This window comes from Lycium ferocissimum, chromosome 1, assembly GCF_029784015.1.
Source record: "Lycium ferocissimum isolate CSIRO_LF1 chromosome 1, AGI_CSIRO_Lferr_CH_V1, whole genome shotgun sequence".
Lineage (NCBI taxonomy): Eukaryota > Viridiplantae > Streptophyta > Magnoliopsida > Solanales > Solanaceae > Lycium > Lycium ferocissimum.
In genome coordinates this window covers 2,683,437-2,703,702 of record NC_081342.1, presented here as the reverse complement: position 1 = coordinate 2,703,702, position 20,266 = coordinate 2,683,437, and the positions used below count along the sequence as shown (strand labels likewise).

The 20,266-nt window shown below is 33.8% G+C and overlaps 1 protein-coding gene across 5 annotated transcripts; it reads right to left on the bottom strand.

The window, feature by feature from the left end:
- Window positions 1-2,856: 2,856 nt before the first annotated feature.
- Window positions 2,857-6,546, bottom strand: LOC132056479 (U3 small nucleolar RNA-associated protein 20-like). 5 transcript variants are annotated; one of them, XM_059448934.1, is made up of 6 exons: window positions 6,006-6,285; window positions 5,482-5,715; window positions 4,208-4,692; window positions 4,004-4,084; window positions 3,869-3,950; window positions 2,857-3,491 (listed from the first exon to the last, which is right to left on the bottom strand). In XM_059448934.1, exons 3-6 carry the CDS (start codon window positions 4,385-4,387, stop codon window positions 3,238-3,240), a joined length of 597 nt encoding a protein of 198 aa, XP_059304917.1. In that variant the 5' UTR covers window positions 4,388-4,692; window positions 5,482-5,715; window positions 6,006-6,285; the 3' UTR covers window positions 2,857-3,237. The 5 variants fall into 5 exon arrangements, with proteins under 5 accessions (XP_059304917.1, XP_059304996.1, XP_059304857.1 ...); XM_059449013.1 differs by having other exon boundaries at window positions 3,869-3,995; window positions 4,049-4,084; XM_059448874.1 differs by lacking the exons at window positions 4,208-4,692; window positions 5,482-5,715 and adding an exon at window positions 6,375-6,546.
- Between the last annotated feature and the right edge of the window lie 13,720 nt (window positions 6,547-20,266).

The window sequence follows — 20,266 nt, the reverse complement described above, 5'->3', positions numbered from 1 at the left end:
GTAAAAAGATTATGATTTGACTAATATGCCCTTTCTAATATACTCTATTTGTTTAATTAATTTTGTGAGCATAAAATCTGAATTTGACAAACGCGGCACATACAAAATTTATTAGCTAAATCTCTTTGCGAAGATTAACTCAAAAGGTTCTACGCAATATATATTTCAAAAACCAAGAAACTATTAGGTATATCCATTGAAAACCCATCTATAAATATATGGGGAAATTTCAATAATGTATAATCTAGTATACAAAATTACATTTGCGTAGCCATATTTTAAAATTACACCCGCATAGCTACTTTTTCACAATATACAACTTAATACATCTGGAGTAGACAATGTATTAACCTTGTATAAAAGTGTATAATAATGTATAAGAGGTGTTTATATCCAAGAAAATTCAATTGTATACAACAATATACAACATTTTTTCAATTGTAGTGAGGGTACAAATATACAACAGACTTTTGAAGTGAGGGTATAAATTAGGCCATTTCAGGTAATTTTATAAACATGGGCTATTTCGGATAATTATTTTTCTTAAATAGTCATAGAGGGTTATTTTCCCTAAATTAACCGAAACCTTCACTCACTAAATCAGATCCCTTGAAATCTACATTTTATTAGAAGGAAAAATGGTATTAATACCCAGAACCATAGCAAGAATTTTTCAATCTTAAGAAGAAAAAAAAAAATCAAGACAAACATATTGCACATGAAATCGTGATTCTATATTGAGTTTGTTTCACACAGTAAATGGAAGCATTTCACTGAAAATTCTAAGAAAAGAAATTTAGGAATTTTATCAAATACTCTTTGTGATTAGAAAGCGCATATTAGTCAAATCATAATCCTTTTACATTAAAAAATAAGTGAGTTAAAAGAATTATTACACAGAAATCAAAATAAGGGAGGTAAGTGTAATAATGTAAACGAGTGTGTGAGAGAGTCAAAAGCGTAATATTCTACTAGAAAAATCTTTTTTGAAGAACTTCGTCATAACCAGTCCAAAAAAAAAATCAGCCGTCTTTATAATTCGCTACTTATTTGTTGCTCCCTTTTTATCCAAAAAAAAAGTATTGATTGATGCATACTGTGATTCTCCATGGTATTGTCCTGCCTTTATAGCTACATTATATAAATGCACATCATGTTCAATTGCATAGTTTTAATTTGATTATTTGGTCCTGGCTCGGCTTTCATTGTAGTTAGTTGTTGCATATGTAATATCTGCAACTACACAGTTCCTCTTAGCATGCCGAATTCTGAAAGAGAGAAGTTGAGCTTTGTCCATTCTGTAGTTACCTCTTGCTTCTAAACGAATATCCTGCATGTCAAATACACGTACGCGGTATATGAAGCAAAGGAGGAGCTACCAAACTTGGCTAATGCATATTACTATTTCTATCAGAATTCAATTTGAGGTAGTTCTCATGGCAGGAACGGATGTAGCTTTTTGGCTACGGGTTCATATGAACGATGAACCTGGAACTTTTGACACGGAGCAGTATCCTTGTTTTTTTGCCACTGGATGAATCCTTTGACAATCCTTTATGAATTGGGCCCACACTTATTTGTCACTCTAAACCTCCATCAGCTCTCGGCAGTGACAGCTTTGCATATGTCATGGTGTTCCAATATGCATTTATAAATCTCCATTTATCTAAGTTCTTTTTATCGAAATTTAATCTTCTTGACCTTAATTCTATGCTTACAACTACTTATATACTCCCTCTTACGAGTACTATTATTAGGTTTTATACACTATTTGTCACCTCTGCTTTTCCTCCTGTTTCTTTTCCTTTTTGAACATATTCTTTTGATATTTACTTGTTTGGAATAGTCTAACCAGTAGTTGAAGCATTCTTTGGTTATGTTTTATAGTTATTTTAAACTTTTGCGATCGTCTATTGAGATTAAATGTGTGAATTCTTTTATTGGAATTAGAAATAATATAATGTAGGGTACTGATAGTAGCATTACTATTACCAACTCTGTTTCTCTCTGATTTCTCTTTGAGCAATGTTAATTTTACTTAAATAAACATTCTAAAGCTTAATTAGTCTTTTGAGCAGTTGTACATTTTAGCCACCTCTGCTTGGATCTAATGTGCGGGATTCACTCGGTTATATAATGTACAGTCTTATTATTTAGCCTTCGGTTCTTGCAGGAGACTATTTTCACGGCTTGAATGCTCTAGCCAGAATGTTTCATTGGACGGATGATGAATGTTAGCTTCAAATGTCATTGTAAATATTAAGGCATTAAGCTGCACAGATTACTACTATAAAATATTTCCCTAGTACAGAACCTTGGTTTTGTATACTTTTGACAGAAGAATGACCTCTAATAATTAAACAGAAATTGCAAAAAGGCAACTACTGAATTCTAAATATGGATACAATGTAAGTGTATCTTCAAGAAGAATTACAAGACAACACAGTAAAGGAAAGCAATGAGAAAAAGAAGGGATGCAGAAACAGAGAGGTAGAAAGAGAAATAAGAGAAAAGATTGAGAGAAAACGACATTATGGTTCCTCCAATGCAGCTTTCCATAAGTTTAATCAAATAAAATTAAACAAGAGCTTCTTCAAGTGGTACTATAAATGCAGCACAACTCATGATTTGTGATTCTTTCCAGGAGATTATTTGATATGTGAGCTCACTCAAATTATTGGTCTCAAACCTAGATAAAGGAGGGGGATTACAATACTCACAAGTCACAACCAACATAAAACTAGTCAATTTACTGAATCATCACAATACAGAGTAGTAGAGCTGCAATAGAGCAATTTGATTCATAAACCAACCTCAATTTGCTTGAAATTGAGAACTATCAGAATTTGATGACAATTTTAACTCTAAAAGCCAAGATCTTTAATTCCATTACCAAAAAACCTTAAACTACACTGTTCAATCACTTACAATGTTCTCTGTCATTGTAGGTTAATCAAAGAGCCACTATATTCACTATACAGATTCCATTCTTTAACTAAGCTTAGTGCAACTACTAGCACTATACAATGAAAAAGTTAATCAAATAAATTAAACAAAATTTTCTATAGAAGCTACTTAGGGGAGGCCTACCCCGGCTGCGGAGGGTTCTGGGGCGAAATCTACTTTGTTATCTGATGACAAGGCGTGAGATTGATGCCAACTCTCACTCCCAGATGGAACCCACCCTTCTTTGTGTTAAAGATGATCAATTGTTCACACCTAACACAGCCTAACTAACTACATCCATCTTCCCATCTTCATTGCCATCATTTTCCTTTTCTTGTGTGCTTTATGCTTTTCTGCATTCCTCAGCTTCCTCTTGGCATTTCTCATTGGATTAACCACAGCAATCACCTTCTCTTCTTGTTTCCTCTTATCCCTCTTGGATTTGAGATTCTTCCTTATATGACTGTAGATTTGGACAAAACTCTGCACTCCCATAACTTTGCTTATGCTCCCGCGCACTTCTTCAGCCATTTGTTTCACGTCATCTGTAGATACGATGCAAACGTAATCATTATATATACATTTAATTACTCGGAAACCAAGAAGAAGGTGAAGAGCATTTTGTAAATGGTGGGGAAATTGACTTGACGGAAACTTAGACTGCTCAAAGTTCCTGACAGACAGAATGCATGGATCCGTCACCTTTTTTTCAAAATCAAGTGTATCCCTTTGTCCCCTTTTTTTTAATTTTTAATTTTATTTTTACTAGCTTTCAAGCCAACAAATCTTGGATTATGATTGAACGAAATGACTAAAAGGTAACATCATAAACTTGTGTAACTACCACTTTGCATCAAAGATAGTATGGACCTTAAAACAATAAGCTTGCAAGAGATTGAATGAATCGACATGAGAGACATACCTGATATAACTTTTCCGGCAAATCCTTCACAAACTTTGTACAGCGGCAACAGCATATGATATGCAAAGCTTTGGCAATCAACTTCACCATCAGGGGTCAACAATCTATTCTGATCTACAAGCTTTGGCAATCAACCTCACCTTCAGGGGTCAACAATCTATTCTGATCTATAAGCTTTGGTGAAATTGATTTAAAACAATTGAAGATAATTTTCATCTGCAAAAGAAGACACACATTTCACAGCATGAGACACAGCATATGGGAGAGTAAGGCCAAAAATATTATATAGCAATGACTAGGCTAAGAAATTTTTAGAGTCGAGCAAACAGAGCCACCCACCTGCATATCCTCCACATGAAGGGAAATCTTCCCCATTGTCTTAAGCAAGTAGGAAATGACCAAGTAGCGCTGGTTTTCATCTTCTTGACCGCTAAGGTCAGAGACGAGATAAATAGATGTTTTTCCCTTTCCTTGAATCAAGCTGTTGAAAAGCCTTAAGTAGAAGACCCTGCTCATCATGTTCAAAGGTGGACAGAACTCACATTCATTTCTTCCTAAGAATGGATGCAACAAATTGAAAAGACAAGATTTTGAGTAATGAGATCACTGGCAGCATCATCAGTCTGCAGCACCTTCAGCTGACAACAAAGAGAAGTAGCTATGAAGAAAAGTCTACTTGGCCTCATCAAATAGTAAGTTCCTTTAAGGTTTTCTTTACAAGCCTCGGTCACAGTGGCAAAGTAGCCAGTCACAAGACGGTTTGATATGTTGCACAACCACAGATGCGGATGCAAAAGCAACTCACAGATTGCTTCCCACAGATCCTGTGAGATGTCAGTAAAAATATTAGTCAGAAACCAAATATGAGACAAAATAAGTTTATCCACAAAACAGGACAAGTTATCGGCAATCTGGAGATGAGAGTGTGGTAGTTGCGGGAACGCTTGCTTTAATTGATAGACTTTCCCCGGTATATACTTCAAACTTAAAGCACTTGATTCTCAAATGCTTCTTAACTTTACACCTAGTTTGTAGTTGCAAACTATCTTTTGGCATGCTGCCTAAGTTTGAGGCCTGAAGCAATTTCCCCAAGGTGCTTTTTTTTAATAAGGTAAGATTCCCCAAAGTGCTTTTAGCCACACAAAAGAAGTACTAATTACTTAAATCTATCACAAACCAAAATGAGGCCCAGTGGTTTACACATAAGTCCCCTCGTACATATACGAAGTTGGACATATTACGGATGACTTGGGATTACACTGGGTATGTTGTTGTTCTTGTTGTTGTAGCTAAAATAACGAAATACAGCAGCACTAACGCACTCTGATATCCAATTACTACAGAAGCACTAATGGAATAAAGGATAGAAACAGAAAATATTGTTATTTTGTCATTCTACAGAGACAAACATTCAATGTGATGCTATGAAGTAACAAAACAATGTCTCTCTCAACCAGTTATGAATATCCATTAGCTCCATGCAATTCCAATAGAATAAGTCCGGATGGAAGGCAGATTTTATAAATGCTCATATTTACAGAAGTAATCAGTTAGTACCTAGTAGTATAGTAACTTTAATTTCTAACAAAAGATTAAAAGAAAGGGATAAATACCTCAAGATCCTTTCTGAAGCACAACTTAGGAAATTGATTTAATATCTTCTCAAACAGAACCAGTGAATAATATGCTTCTTTCCAAGATGAAATTGTTGCATCATTTGGTAGATCCACTTGCTTATTTGTAAGAACATTAACAGCAGATTGCAAGATGTTTCTCAAAACAGGCAAGAGGCTATCAATATACTTTTGGAAACCATCTTTAAGTACTTCAATGAGTAACCCCAAAACCTGTACAAGAAATGACAAAGCCTTGAAACATTTTTTTCTATTTTTGATGAGGAAGAAGTTATATCTCAGATTCATGAAAAAAACAGTTGAGGTCAACTCGTCCATCTTCCTGTTATTTAATTCATGGTTCATACATAAGCAAAAAAGTAAAAAAGTGAATGACATGTGGAACTTGTAATCCTTCTTTAGTATTTCCAAACTTGCTCCTCTATAGTAACACAACCTGATCAAGCTAATCGGGCATAATGTAGTTGAAATAAAAGAACAGTTTGGGATTTTCATTCCTTTACCTGTGCTGCAGCACTCCATAAATGTGGTTTATCTCCCAGATACCAGGACCGACTAAACTCAAGAATTGACTGGAGCGAACGTGGGCTGACTCGTCCAATAAGTAACTTTATGACTGTACCAGTCATTGAACGGACTTTGTTGTCACGATCATTTGCCAGACAAACCACCAAATGCAGAAAAAACGTCTGAGATTGTTCATCTATGATGCTAACTGGGAATTTCATTATAATAGCATAAAGCATTTCAAGGATGGCCTCTCTCCCCGTTGAATGCTCATATCTGCAAAAAATAAAAACCATTGTTACAGAGATGTCACCATCTATAAAATTTACCAAATGAAAGAATTCATTGTGCCTTTATGTCCGTGCCTTAAGTTTGAAAGTAAGAAATCAAGATGCTATTGCAGACGTTTCTCGGATATATGGTAGTCCAGTAAAAACTGCAGCAAAATTTGGCTGCTTTTCTTACGAATTGATTTCTGCAACTACCAACTTCCTACTCACTATTGCTTTCAACAGTGAGGGGGATTTCTTTCAATAAGATTTCATATCATCCCAAATTTTTAGGGAAAATTAAGTTGGGTGTCCATCGAGGCATCTAGTTTGCCATTTTAAGCCCAACTATCCACTTTTTACGATATGTACCTTTCGCAACTTAGTTTGTTGTTTATTACCTCTGTCCCCTTGTGAAGGACCCAACTTAGTTTAAAGATAATCGAATCGTTTTATTATTATAGGGACAAAAGTTCAACTATGCCATACACTCATTAATATTTGGGCACATTTATGCCATTGCCGTGACCAAAAGTGCATATTTGTGGCTCTTACCTTTAACGGCTCAAATAGCTGAAATCAAAATACCATGATTGGACACATGACCTCCAATTAAAGGTCCACGTCACTTGCCGCTCCCACCAAATTAAAACCCATATCAATTAAATTAACCGCCCCAAAACCTTACCCACTTCCCTTTTAATCCAAACCTCAATCTCATGGTCAAAATTAAGAAGTTGACTCCCGAAATTTGAATAACGTCACTTAAATTTGGGACAAAGTAACTTTTTTATTTTTTATTTTTTACTAACAAACAACACCTTGGAACACTTTGTATTAAGAACAAAAAGTTAAAACAAGACAACTAACTACTACTACTACTAGTCTACTGCTACTATTAAACAACTTTTTGTAATTAATAAAACCAAGTACTAAATTAGGACTAACTAAAAAGCTAGGGCTTTCTTCTTCTTTCATTAATCAGTCATCACTATTACTAGTCTACTGCTAGTATTAAACAACTTTTTCTACTTAATAAAACTAATTAAGTGTACTAAATTAGAACTATTCCTTCTCTCGTCAATCATCGCTCTCTAGCGGCAGGAAGAGGAGCAGCACGTCTTCTAGCAGCATTCATCTCCAAAAGACCTCGAAGAAGAAGCATCAAACTAGAAACCCCGACCACTACCCTAGTCTGCCATCCACATTCAAACTCTTGTAAACCAAGAGTAATAGAAACGAAACAAAGCCCATATAATATCCCGAAATCAGTATTCACAGGCCTAACCATCATCAACACACAAAAATATCCCAAAGCTGCAAAAGACACAGAGATAAACACGGATACAATAGGAATATTAATGGCGTTTTCTACATTTAAAAGAAATAGCAGAAACATGGCCCCCATCATTCCTACGCCGTCGAGAGTCGGACCATTGGGAGGCACAATCATGAGTACTGGAAAAGGATGTAAGTTCCGGAGGACTGATATGATACCGGTTAGTAGTAGAAGCGCTGCAACAGTGGCGACGAACCATAATGCGTGTGTGATAATAGCAGCCATGGCTATGACATAGAAAAATAAAGCCAAAATGCACCTTATCTTTTGCTCTGTCTCCATGGTGCGCCGATTCAGGAACAAAGCTAAGGGTTTTTTTTTTTTTCCTTGCTTTTTAGAGTGCAAGCTACTCAATGGCGCCTTTTTTACTCTTTTGTACAGCTGGACCATAAGAATAGTACAATTTTTCTGACGGATATTTATTTGCGCTAAGCCATTCTTATTTCTTTTTCGTGATAGTTCTGTACCAAAATGTTTCACCTTCCCCATCCAATATAATCTTCGTACTACTTTATTTTATGGGAAAAGGGTCAAAATGCCCCTCCACTTTGGGAAAAGGACTAAATATATCTTTTGTTATAAATTTAGGTAAACATACTGTCCCGTTATTAAAATTTTTAAATATATCCATATCTTAACGAAAATTCTCAAATCCCCCAAAATAACTCGATTTTATTTTTAAACCCGATCCAACTACATAAAAATTCATATGCGACTAATTTGTTCAGAAGTCCTACATTTGGAGCCACTAGGCATAGGAGTGGGTAACCCATATGGATTTTTTATTTAGTTGGGTCGGATTTTAAATGGAACGGATTTAAAAATAAAATCGGGTTATTTTGGGATTTCTGTTAAGATAGGGGTATATTTGAAAACTTTAATGACGGAAGGGGTATTTTTTACCCAAATTTATAATGGAGGATATTTTTAGCCTTTTTCTCAAAGTAGAAGGGTATTTTTGACCCTTTTCCCTTATTTTATTCAACGTATCATAACCAAATTTTTGCTACTCCCTCCGTTCCAATTTAAGTGTTTTACTTTTCGTTTTGATGCATCCTAAAAAAGTTTATGCGCTTAAAAAAGTTCGTCTTAGAGTATTTTTTAGTTATCCCTTAACTAAAATCTGTACAATAAGGCATAACTAAAAGTATGTCGTATAAGCGAACTTATAAGCAGCGCATAACTAAAAGTTTGTCTTATAAGATAAAGTACTATGTAAGGAAAAGTTATGTCTTTATGTGATATCTTTTCTTAGTTATCTCGTGCCTAAAGTACGTCATAAGGCATAACTAAGAAAAGACTTTTAGTTAAGGCTTTAACTAAAGTTTGCTCGTAAGTATCTTGGACCAAGCATACGACATTAAGGAATAATCAAGTTATGCCCCACATACTTATCCAAGTTTGCCCATAAGGCATGAGGATGCGGTCCGGCATAACTTTGGTTATTCCTTAATAAGTGTATGCACCGAGTCCGATACACGTAACCCAAATCTTGCCTTGCGATTTTTTTTTTAATTTATCTTGACGGGGTTCGAACCGGTAATCGCCCATGATTCTGTGAAGCTCAGGGTTGCAACGCGAAGGGCAAAAATTAAAGACCAACAATATGGGTGGGGGCGTGGGGGGGGGGGGTGGGGGGGATTTAAAGACCACAAATATGAGGGGCAAAATTTAAAGACCACCCCAAAAGAAGGGCAATCCGCGCAAAAAATGATAAATGGATTGAAAAAGTTACTTGGGCTAAAATGGATTAAAAAATCAGTCATAACTCAAACTCGTCTAATTCTTACTAAGTCTTAATTTCTGTTTTTTTTTAGTATCTAACAAAATCGTTATTTTTTTCTTTGTTATGGCTATATATATCATATCAAATAAAAAAGGTTTTTTTAAAATGACACCATTTCGTGGATTAGAGATTGGGAGCATGTCGTGCAGCTGAAGGCATTGAATGCGATACTGAGGAGAAGTCAATGTGTATAACTTCCTCTGCAGAATTAAGTTGTGACTACTGCGACAGATATTGGTAAAGCCCATCCATCCGTGCGGAATATCAAAATTGAGCTGCCTCAAGATATTCGGGGAGTTTTTGAAATAAAGGTACAAGAAAGTTGGATGCAGACACATCTGAATCTAAACCAAGACCGTAGGGGCAAGTAGCTCAATATGTGAAATACTATAATTTCATCATCCAAAAGCACTTGCCTCCTGCCCCCTGGCTGACCACTTCCGCTTCTTATTCCCATTGCAAGCACTTAGTTTCCTCATAGTAATTTAATTCCTTACATATATATTTTTTTCTTTATGACAAGGAATCCACAGCTGTTCTTCTTCTTGGCGCATGCTTGTAGCGAAACCCCGCCCGTAAATCACATAAAAGATATATAAGCCTTATGTTCTCCGTCTGCCATTTCGATCCAAAAGTTTTTGAATGCGAGATCTCCATCATATAGCCCATGCTCAACCAATTGGTAGCCTTGCGCGCTTAATTCCTTATATATTCTCTGGAGGAACAAACTAGAAATAGGGAAATTAGTCAATATATAAATCTTAAAGCTTTGATAATTTTTGCTTCAGATGGTTGGATCTTTTCTTTTTTCTTCGATATTCTTAACAATTGCCTTCATTTATAAAGTAGCAGGTAGGATTCTTATCACAAATTCACTAGGAACACGAAAATTAAAAGGGCCGGGTCGGGTTCGTTCCCTTAGTTATCCCTACCACTATTTCAAATCCTATTCTTATTCCTATTCCTCATTATAGTGAGATGGATACACCAAAGTTAAATGGTCCGGGTTGGGTTAGTTATATTATTCCAATTCCTCATTATAGTGGGATTCTTATCCCGAATTCACTAGGAACACGATTTTATTATTATTATTATTGGAGTCTTATTTTCTGTAGCCTTTTCTATTTTTTGTTTGTAATTAGAAAAGGAATTAAACTTCAAATATTGAAAATTTCAAACTACTACTTCTATATCAAATTATGCTATTTTTATCAAAAAAAAAAAAATCATTTCAAGTTTGAAAAACTCCAAAATCTAATCTATTTCAAATTTCCACTCACAAAACTTCTACTTAAGACAACGTCATACAAATCCATTCTTGCTCAATCGATCCAAATACTAGTATTTTTTTTTTCCAAAATATCATACAAATCTATTCATGCTCATTATGCAACTCGTAGAATTACCTGAGATCATTGTTCTTCAAGCCAAAAAAAGACTTTGACTCACAGTATGAGTTAAGTTGGAGTGATAATTGGAGTTGCATTCAACCATACCATATTTTTTTAGAAAATGAGGGCAAGATGGCGTTAGGTAGATTTTGTCCGTAGCTAAATGTATGTTTTTTGGCAGTGTGATATTCTTGCACTCGATCATCCCCACAAATATCTATTGAATGTTTCCACTTAACAACTTTCCCCTGAGAAAAATAATGTGCGAATAGGTTAAAAATCTCTTAAACTAATATTTAGCATCTATAGTGTTGGGTGTTTACATAACATCTTTGAACTATTAGGGTCGTTGGATAGCTGGTTAGAGTTATGCGGGTATTAGTAATACAGAAATTAGTTATGAAGAAATTTATGAATTATTTTATGTAGGCATTAGTTATGCGGGATTTAGTTATTCCACCTTTTACACTAATACATAGATTACCTCATAACTAATACATATTTTAGTTATGCGGGTTTCTAAATTCGCATACCAAACACTGTGTAAACTTTATACAAAAATAACTTACCTTCTAACAATGCAGCTACCAGTCGTGCTATTATGGTTTTGCAAGTTTCACATGAGGTGAGTTTATTTGTCAAGAAGGGATGTCATTGTCCCCTGTACCCCTTACAGAGAGAAATTCACGAGCCCGTTTGGCTTTTTATAAGTTTAAAAAATATGTTCGTTTTCAACTTTTTTGAAACTTTTGAGTGTTTGGTAGGCATATTTTGTCTTTAAAATAAGCTAAAAAAATAAGTTGACTCTATTTGGGCTTGAATTTTAACAAAAGGAGGCTTATAAGCCGAAAAAAAAACTTATAAGCCAAAAAAAAAATAAGTTAAAAAAAAATAAGTTAGCTTACCCAACTTTTTTTTTTTTTTCGAACTTTAGAAAGCTTTTTTATAAGCCCATCCAAACAAGCTCCTATTCAAAATGTCAAATTTTTCTCTAGTCATTTCATTGTCCTTACTCTTTAGTCACTTCACTGACATATGTCAAAGACTTTTTGGTTAAAAGAGTCCAATAAACTTTAAATCTATTTACAAAGAGTATGAAATTCATTGGCACTCCTTCCTCATTTACATCACATTTCATATTTGAGCTCCTCCGCTATCTTCTTTTCTTTTTTATTTGAAAGATTAATTCAGGTATTTATACTTTATACTAAATCGCGTATGCCCGTGCTGCGCACGGGCCCAACACTTTGGATTATATAATGTATCTATATGTATGTAGTTGTACAATTGTAAAGATTTATGTATTGGGTAGTAATAGTATATATATTTTATGTTGCTAATAAATATATCTAAATTTATTGATGTCGATGCATATATATAGATGAATATTAATACATATGCACAAATGTTATTTGTCTATTAAGTGGAATTATGCGAGCATGATAAAATAGTAAAAAGTAAAAGGAGTGTAAAAGTGACACGTGGCCAAAAACATAATTAATAATTGCTACTTGAAATGACATCATCTCAGTGATGCAATTTTTTATTTGAGCGAGGCAAAATAGAGAAAATACGAATATATTTAATACTAAGATACAGTAAGATTCTACTTTAACTAATGGAAATGGCAAGTGCTTTGACAAATTGCTCTTGGTTGCCCTTGGTTGACGATCCACTTCTTCAACTCATGCTTTTATATAGTTTAGTTTTAAAAAGGAAATTTGTCTATTACAAATTAAAAACAAAAAAAATGGAAGAAATTGCACGAATTGTCCTTTAAATGGGCTGCTATTTAATTTTTGCGTTTAGCAATTAATTTTAGGAATAATTTTAATAATATATAATTCAGCATAAAATATTATACCCACGTAGTTGTATTTTTAATTTACATTTGTATAGCCAATTTTTTTTCAAAATAGTGTTTATACACACGATATATAACATTATACACTTGCTGTAAATAATGTGTCGATCTTATATAAAAGTGTATAATAATGTATAAAAGGGTTATTTTGGGTAATATTAAAAATATGAGTCATTTCAAGTAAATATTTTTCCCAAATAGACATAGAGAATGGACCATTTTTCCTAAATTTTATGCCTAGTGGCTATAAGTTTTTAATGGTGTAGAACATAACTTGTGAGATATTATGATGCAGAAATATAAATTTATACCCCACAATTTTTTTTAATTTTTTTTTAGGGACAAAAATTAAACAACAACACAAATAAGGGCATAAATGACAATGAGCCTAAAAAATGAGGAGAAAGTTTTGGTAGGACCCACAGCACACATGTGGATCGCCACCTTATTTTTTTATTTTTTTACATGAAAGCGGAGGTGGATCTCCTAATTCTTAGATGTGGATCCCACCTTAATTTTTTTTTATCTCGGCTATTATGAAAGAGGGCCCCACCTTAAATTTGTTTTATTTTTATTTGTACTATTATCGAAAAGTGGGCCCCAACTTAATTTTTTAACATTTTTCTACTATCATAAAAGAGTGGGCCCTACCTTAATTTTTTTTTTAAAATTTACTACTCCCTCTATTTTAATTTATGTGAACCTATTTTTTTATTAAATACGTGCAAAAAAAGAATGAAATGCCTCTTTCTATAATTGAAACAATCTACCTTTATGAAATGATTTATGAAAAAATTTCATAAATATACGATTGAGTCATTTACATTGCAAAAAAAATAAATTTTAAAACTTAGTCCACGTTGCAAGTTCTAAAAAAACTCCCCTCTTCTCCCCTCTCTCTCCACCGCTTCCTTCTTTTTCGATTTTTTTTTTTTTTTTTTGGAGTTAGCCACTGCCTCCTTTTTTAATTGTTTTAAGAGAGTATTATAATTCATATACCCATACACACCCATATACAGTATTATACAACATAATAATCCAAATACTCATATACAATATTATGCACTCATATACAATATTATACAAAAATTATAATCCATATACCCATATACATTCATATACACCTATATACAAATATTATACACCTATATACAATATTATAACCCTTATATCCATATACACCTGTATGCAATATTATACACCCATATACATTCGTATACAATATTATACACCCATATACAATATTATAACTCATATATCCATATACATCCATATACACTGATACATAATTATACAATTATATACACTTGTATATATAGTATTTAAAAATGTATCAACATTGTATAGGTATGTATAAATAATGATAACACATGTTTACAGTAAAGAAGAAGAAGAAGAAGAAGAAGTGAGAAATCCACTAAATACCGGTAAACAATGTATCAATCTTGTATAATAGTGTATAAGAGATGTTTATACATCCATACACACTATTATAGAAGAAGAAGAATTCCAAGAATTCCACCAAATACATGTAAACGATGTATCAATCTTGTATAATAGTGTATAAAAGTGTTTATACACGCCTATACGCTATTATAAAATATTATACAAATGAATCGCATCAATGGAGCTTCACATGTTCTTCTTCTTCCTTGAACTTCTTTTGAAATTTAATTCAAAGCTAACTCAAATTTGCTCCAAATCACTTCAAATTTAAGTTTTGAACTCTTGTTGATGTTTCCAATCAATTAGAACAATACCCAATGAAGTTTCCAAGCAAACCCAGTAACACTTATTTCAAAAATAATCTCAAATTTCACATCCAAGTTTAACTTTCAAACTCGAACTCTATGATATGGCTCAAACTTAAAGCTTAAGCTCTTCAATGGAGTTTTCTTTTTAATCAATCAAATTTCAAATATGAGAAAGTTGAGTCCCATCCATCAATGGAGGTTTTCGATTATTTTCGGTAGTATATGAGATTCGGGGAAATTTTTAAACAATTTTTAGTGAGATCTTCACAAAAAGACATGGGTACGGGGCGGGGGAGATGGCTGCAAATGAGATTTTGGAGTGAAGTCCTCTGAAGCTTAGATGCAACAGCCGTAGCATTGTTGGGCTTAGAGAAGGAAAGAAAGTTTAAGTTACATGCAAAGTCGGTCAAATAGTGTAAGAAAGTAAAATATGGGCCTAATTTGGTAGCATTGTTGCCCCAATTGATATACAAAGGTAATTAATCCATAATTTATAGCCACACAAACCATATGTGTCTCATTTAATACCACAAGTTTAAAAGTCTTAAACAATCTTAAACTCCGTGTCCAATCAATTTTGGTTCACATACTTTGAAACGGAGGGAGTATTATAGAAGACCGTTTATATTTGGTCTTCTTGATGTTATTCTTCATTATTGGTGTGAGACGTATGTTTCTAACTTATACCCAAAGATATAAATTTTAAATCTTTTGCTTTTATGACTTCTTTAGCAGTTTTTGTGTTCAATTTAAATCGTCATTTCTTTTTTCTCGAACTTCTCTTCTTTACATTTTCTCTAAGCGTACCTTTACCATTTTATGAACTTATTAAATATTCTATTTTTTTTGCTATTGCAATTGTCTCCTACTTCTTCACGTGGACTCCACCTTAATTTTTTCGTAAATGAATTGTCTCCTACTTCTTCACGTGGACCCCACCTTTTTTTTTTTTTTTTTTACAGTTATCTCCTAATTCTCTACGCGGACCACACCTTAATTTTTTTAATCTCTACTATTATAAAAAAGTGAACTCCACCTTAAATTTGGTTTTTTTAATTGAGCTCTACCTTAATTTTTTAAATAATTTTTCTACTATTAAAGAACATTAGGACCCACCTTTTTTTCCCCTATTGAATACTTTCTCCCCTTCCCCACTATATAGAACAGTAGTAATTCAATTTATAGATGAAAATTTTTTGAATTAAAAATAACAAATATCATGTTCATAACAGTGTATATAGTGTTATTTGTATTTATTACACTATTTAATTATCTTTATTATATATCAAATATTAGTATATACACTTTTATTACCATGGTGTTTTTTTATTTTTAGTTTAATATCTTTCTTTTAATCAATTAAAAAAACAAAACAAAAAAGTAAGTGAAATCTAGGCTGGAGGACTTTTTGAAAAAGGTTGATGATAATATTAACTTTAAAGCTATAGTTTAAAAGTCATGGTGCTCAATTAATTCAGATAATTGTTATGGCTTAAAGAAGTTTGTTAATAATATTAACTTTCCTAGTTTTACATACTATAACGTAGTTAGGATAAACTAATTGAGGATAATAAACCTATTTAAAAAGTTGATGATAGTTAAACTATAGTTTGATCATAGTTAATCAAATCACATGGTAATGTCTTGTATTGAAACATACTTAACCAACTCTTTGATACAATAATAGATACGCGGAAACGAGAAATTAAGAAAATAAACAAAAGCAAAAGAAAAGATAGATAGATTGACACAAAAATAGGCACAATAAGTCAACTAAGGTTCTTCAATAACCAAGACCTCCTAATTACACTCTGTGATAAGCACCAACCTCTTAGGATGACCTCGAGGAATTGAATTCCCAAGAACCAATCCTCTCAACAAACAATAATCAACAAGAGCCGATCAAAGGCCTCTCAAAAAGTTTCTCTCTCTAGAGACAAGTCCCAAAATCACTCATAAGTTTATCAATTCGTCAAAATCTAAGTATTGAAATGTTTAGTCTACTATTTATACTAAGAAAATAAGGAAGACAACTAGCTCTATTACAATTACACCCTTAATGAAGTAAGGGCCTTGTTTGGATGTCTCCCTTGGAAATGAAACTTGAAAAAGGCTTGCATTTAAGTATTAGCCTCTTTTGCATGCATAGACTCCTTCTCCAAATAGCCTCTTTTCACAAACAGCCTCCCAAGCTATCTTCTATATCTTGAAGGTCATCATTCAAGCCTTCCATCCAAGCTATATCCCGTATCTTGAAGGCCGTCCTATATTGACCTCCCATGATCTTCAAAGGCTCCATCTTCGCCCGAAGCTCGATGGAGTTGGGCTTTACATCATTCTCCCCGCTTCTTGAAAGGATTCGTCTCGAATCTAAACCTTGCAAAATCATAAGGGAGACAAACAAAAACAAGCTCACTCAAAAGTGAGGGTTAGCGTAAGAATAAACCAATCTACCCACATGCCAAGGATGCACAATTATGTGATATAGCCAGGTATCTACCACTTTTATGAAAAACAAGCTCTCACATAGAGCGCTGAGCGCTAACCAATTGGCTATCCCAACGGTCATGAAATGAGGATATCCTAAAGATACCAATGGTTTCAAAATACCAAGTAGTCGAGGTCACATTGGTTCTAGGAAACATAAAGCACAAATGATTCTCTAATTCCAAGCTGAACCAATCACCCAAATTGAAGACTTCACCGGGGTCAAAAGGGAAAGATACCCATATATCATGGTCAAAACAACATCTATATACCCCAATAGGACCCCGCCCAACATAAGATGTACTCCCAACAATAGCATGAATACCATCATACGCAAATAGATAGTAAAGAAAGGTGTCACGCAAAATAACTTCATTTATGGTGTCCTCGAAATGTAGCCTCACTATTAGGTTCAAGAACTAGATCTAGCATGCTACTACAATTTTGAACACACAAAAGAAGAAGTAACAATTTCTAAACAAGTATCACATTCCTTTTCAAAACACTCCTTGCCCCTAAATGTATCATCATTCCCTAAGGGAAGATCTCCATCATAGGGAAGAGCGTCATCACTCCATAGTGGATTTTCAAATATCATGTGATACAATAACAGATACGCGGAAACGAGAAATTAAAAGATAAACAAAAGCAAAAGAAAAGATAGATAGATTGACACAAAAATAGGCACAATTAGGCAACCAAGGTTCTTCAATAACCAAGACCTCCTAATTACACTCTAGATAGCACCAACCTCTTAGAATGACCTCAAGGGAATTGAATTCCCAAGCAACCAATCCTCTCAACAAACAATAATCAACAAGAGCCGATCAAAGGCCTCTCAAAAGTTTCTCTCTCTAGAGACAAGTCCCAAAATCACTCATAAGTTTATCAATTCATCAAAATCTAAGTATTGAAATGTTTAGTCTACTATTTATACTAAGAAAATAAGGAAGACAACTAGCTCTATTACAATTACACCCTTAATGAAGTAAGGCCTTTGGATGGATCTGCCTTTGAAATGAAACTTGAAAAAGGCTTGCGTTTTAAGTATTAGCCTCTTTTGCATGCATAAACTCCTTCTCCAAATAGCCTCTTTTCACAAAACTTGACCTCCCAAGCTATCTTCCATATCTTGAAGGTCGTCATCTGTCAAGCCTTCCATCCAAGCTATCTCCCCTATCTTGAAGGTCGTCTTATATTGACCTCCACGATCTTCAAAGGCTCCATCTTCATGAAGCTCGATGGAGTTGGGCTTGCATCAGTCTTTAATTTTATCATATATTTATATAATTAAACTAATATCTTGTATTTATATATTTAAAACATTAGAGCTGGAAAAGGATGGATATTGCGGAGGAGCATATGATCAAGGTTAATACTAGAGGCGCTGCAATGGTGGCGACGAACCATAATGCGTGTGTGATAAGAGCAGCCATGGCTATCAGAAAGAAAAGCAGAGGCGAAAAAAGTGTTAAGGGTTTTTTTGCTTCGTCTTAGAGCCCGTTTGGATTGGCTTATAAGTTGATTAAACCAACTTATAAGTCAGTTTTAACTTATTTGAGTGTTTGACAAAAATAGAAAACAGCTTAAATTAAATTAAAAAGTGCTTAAAATAAGCCAAAACCAAGAAGTTGCTCAATCTCAATTTATTTTTTTGGCTTAAAAGCCATTTTGGTTTGACTAACAACTTTACCATTTTATCTCTTATATTTTCTGTTAATTCCAATACTACTCTTACTTCTAAAAATCCTTTAAGCACTTTTATCCAAACATGTTACTGCTTATTTATAAAGTAACTTTCAAAGACTTAAAAGACTTTAAGCATTTATGCTTAAAAATCATTTTTTTTTCGGCTGATCCAAATGGGCTCTTATATTGCGTAAGGTACTCAATGGCCTTTTTATGGTTTTGGACAGCTGGACAATAAGAATAGTACAATTTTTCTGAATGGACGTTTGTTGGTTTAATGGTTAAGCTAATTCTTATTCATTTTTTTGTGCGGATTGTCCTTCAGAGGCACTGGTCTTTAAATTTTGGCCCTTAAATTAGTGGTCGTTAATTTTTGCCCTTCTTCGAGGTTTTAGATTTGAATTCCAGCTCAATAAAAAAACAATCGCAAGACAAAGGTTTGTAGCAAAGTTAGGTCTATTCGTATAGAAGTTAGGGGGAATTTGCAGGATTGCTCTTTGCTGGGGGTGGTCTTTAATTTTTGGCCCTCAAATGGTGGTCTTTAACTTTTGCCCTTGGCTAAAAATTCTTTGACTTCGGGTTCGAACCCCTGTTCAGTCAAAAATTAAAAAAAATTCGCAAGGTAGAGTTTGAATTCGCAAGGCAGATTTTTGCCTTCAAAACTCTGCCTTAAGGAAAAATTTGCATGAACAGAATTTGCAAAATTCTTGCCTTGCGAATCCAAACATCTGCTTTACGATTTTTTTTTTACTGAGCTGGGGTCGAACCCACAACCTCGGAGTATTAGGCGAAGGGAAAACTTAAAGACCACCAATTTGAAGGACAAAAATTAAAGATTACCCCAAATGAAGGGCAATCCGCGCAAAAAATGAAAGTTAGGCCTTAATTCTTAAGGCCTAACTTCTGCTCAAAACTAGGCCTATTCGGGCAAAAGTTAGGCCTTAACGCAGAGGTTGTAAAATTCTAACTAAGTAAAAAAAAAAAAAAAAAAAAGTTTGCCTTAAGGCAGTGAAGGCAAAACTCTACATTAGGGAGAGTTTTGCATGTAAAACTACGCTTTAGGGAGAGTTTTGCATGTAAAACTCTGCCTTAGGGAGAGTTTTACATGTAAAACTCTGCCTTGCGAATCCAAACTCTACCTTATGATTTTTTTTTTTTAATTTTTATTTGAATGGGAGTTCGAACCCAAAACCAAGTGATTTTTAGCGAAGAGCAAAAATTAAAGACCACCAATTTGAGAGACAAAAAATTAAAGATCACCAATTTGAGGGACAAAAATTAAAGACCAAAGGCCTTTGAAGGGAAATCATGCAAATGACCTCAATTTCCTTTTCACTTACAACCGTTTGGCCATTCGGTTTTTTTCGATTTTTTTTTTATTTGTAAATCAACGTTTAGCCATGAGATTTCTATTTGAAATTTGGAAAACATTTAAAGTCCTGCTTTTATTTTTTTCACTTTCAGTACATTCAAACAACAAATTTTTTTTTGCAAAAACTATAACCAATCACAACTCCATTTTCAATTTCAACTTCAAAATTTCAAATAAAGTGAATTTTTTTTTATTTTCACGACCAAACGCCTACTTACTCTTCTAGTGATATTTCTGTACCAATGTGTTCTCCTTTTATGTACCACTTACTCTGTCCCAATTTATGTGGAATTTTATAAGTCAATC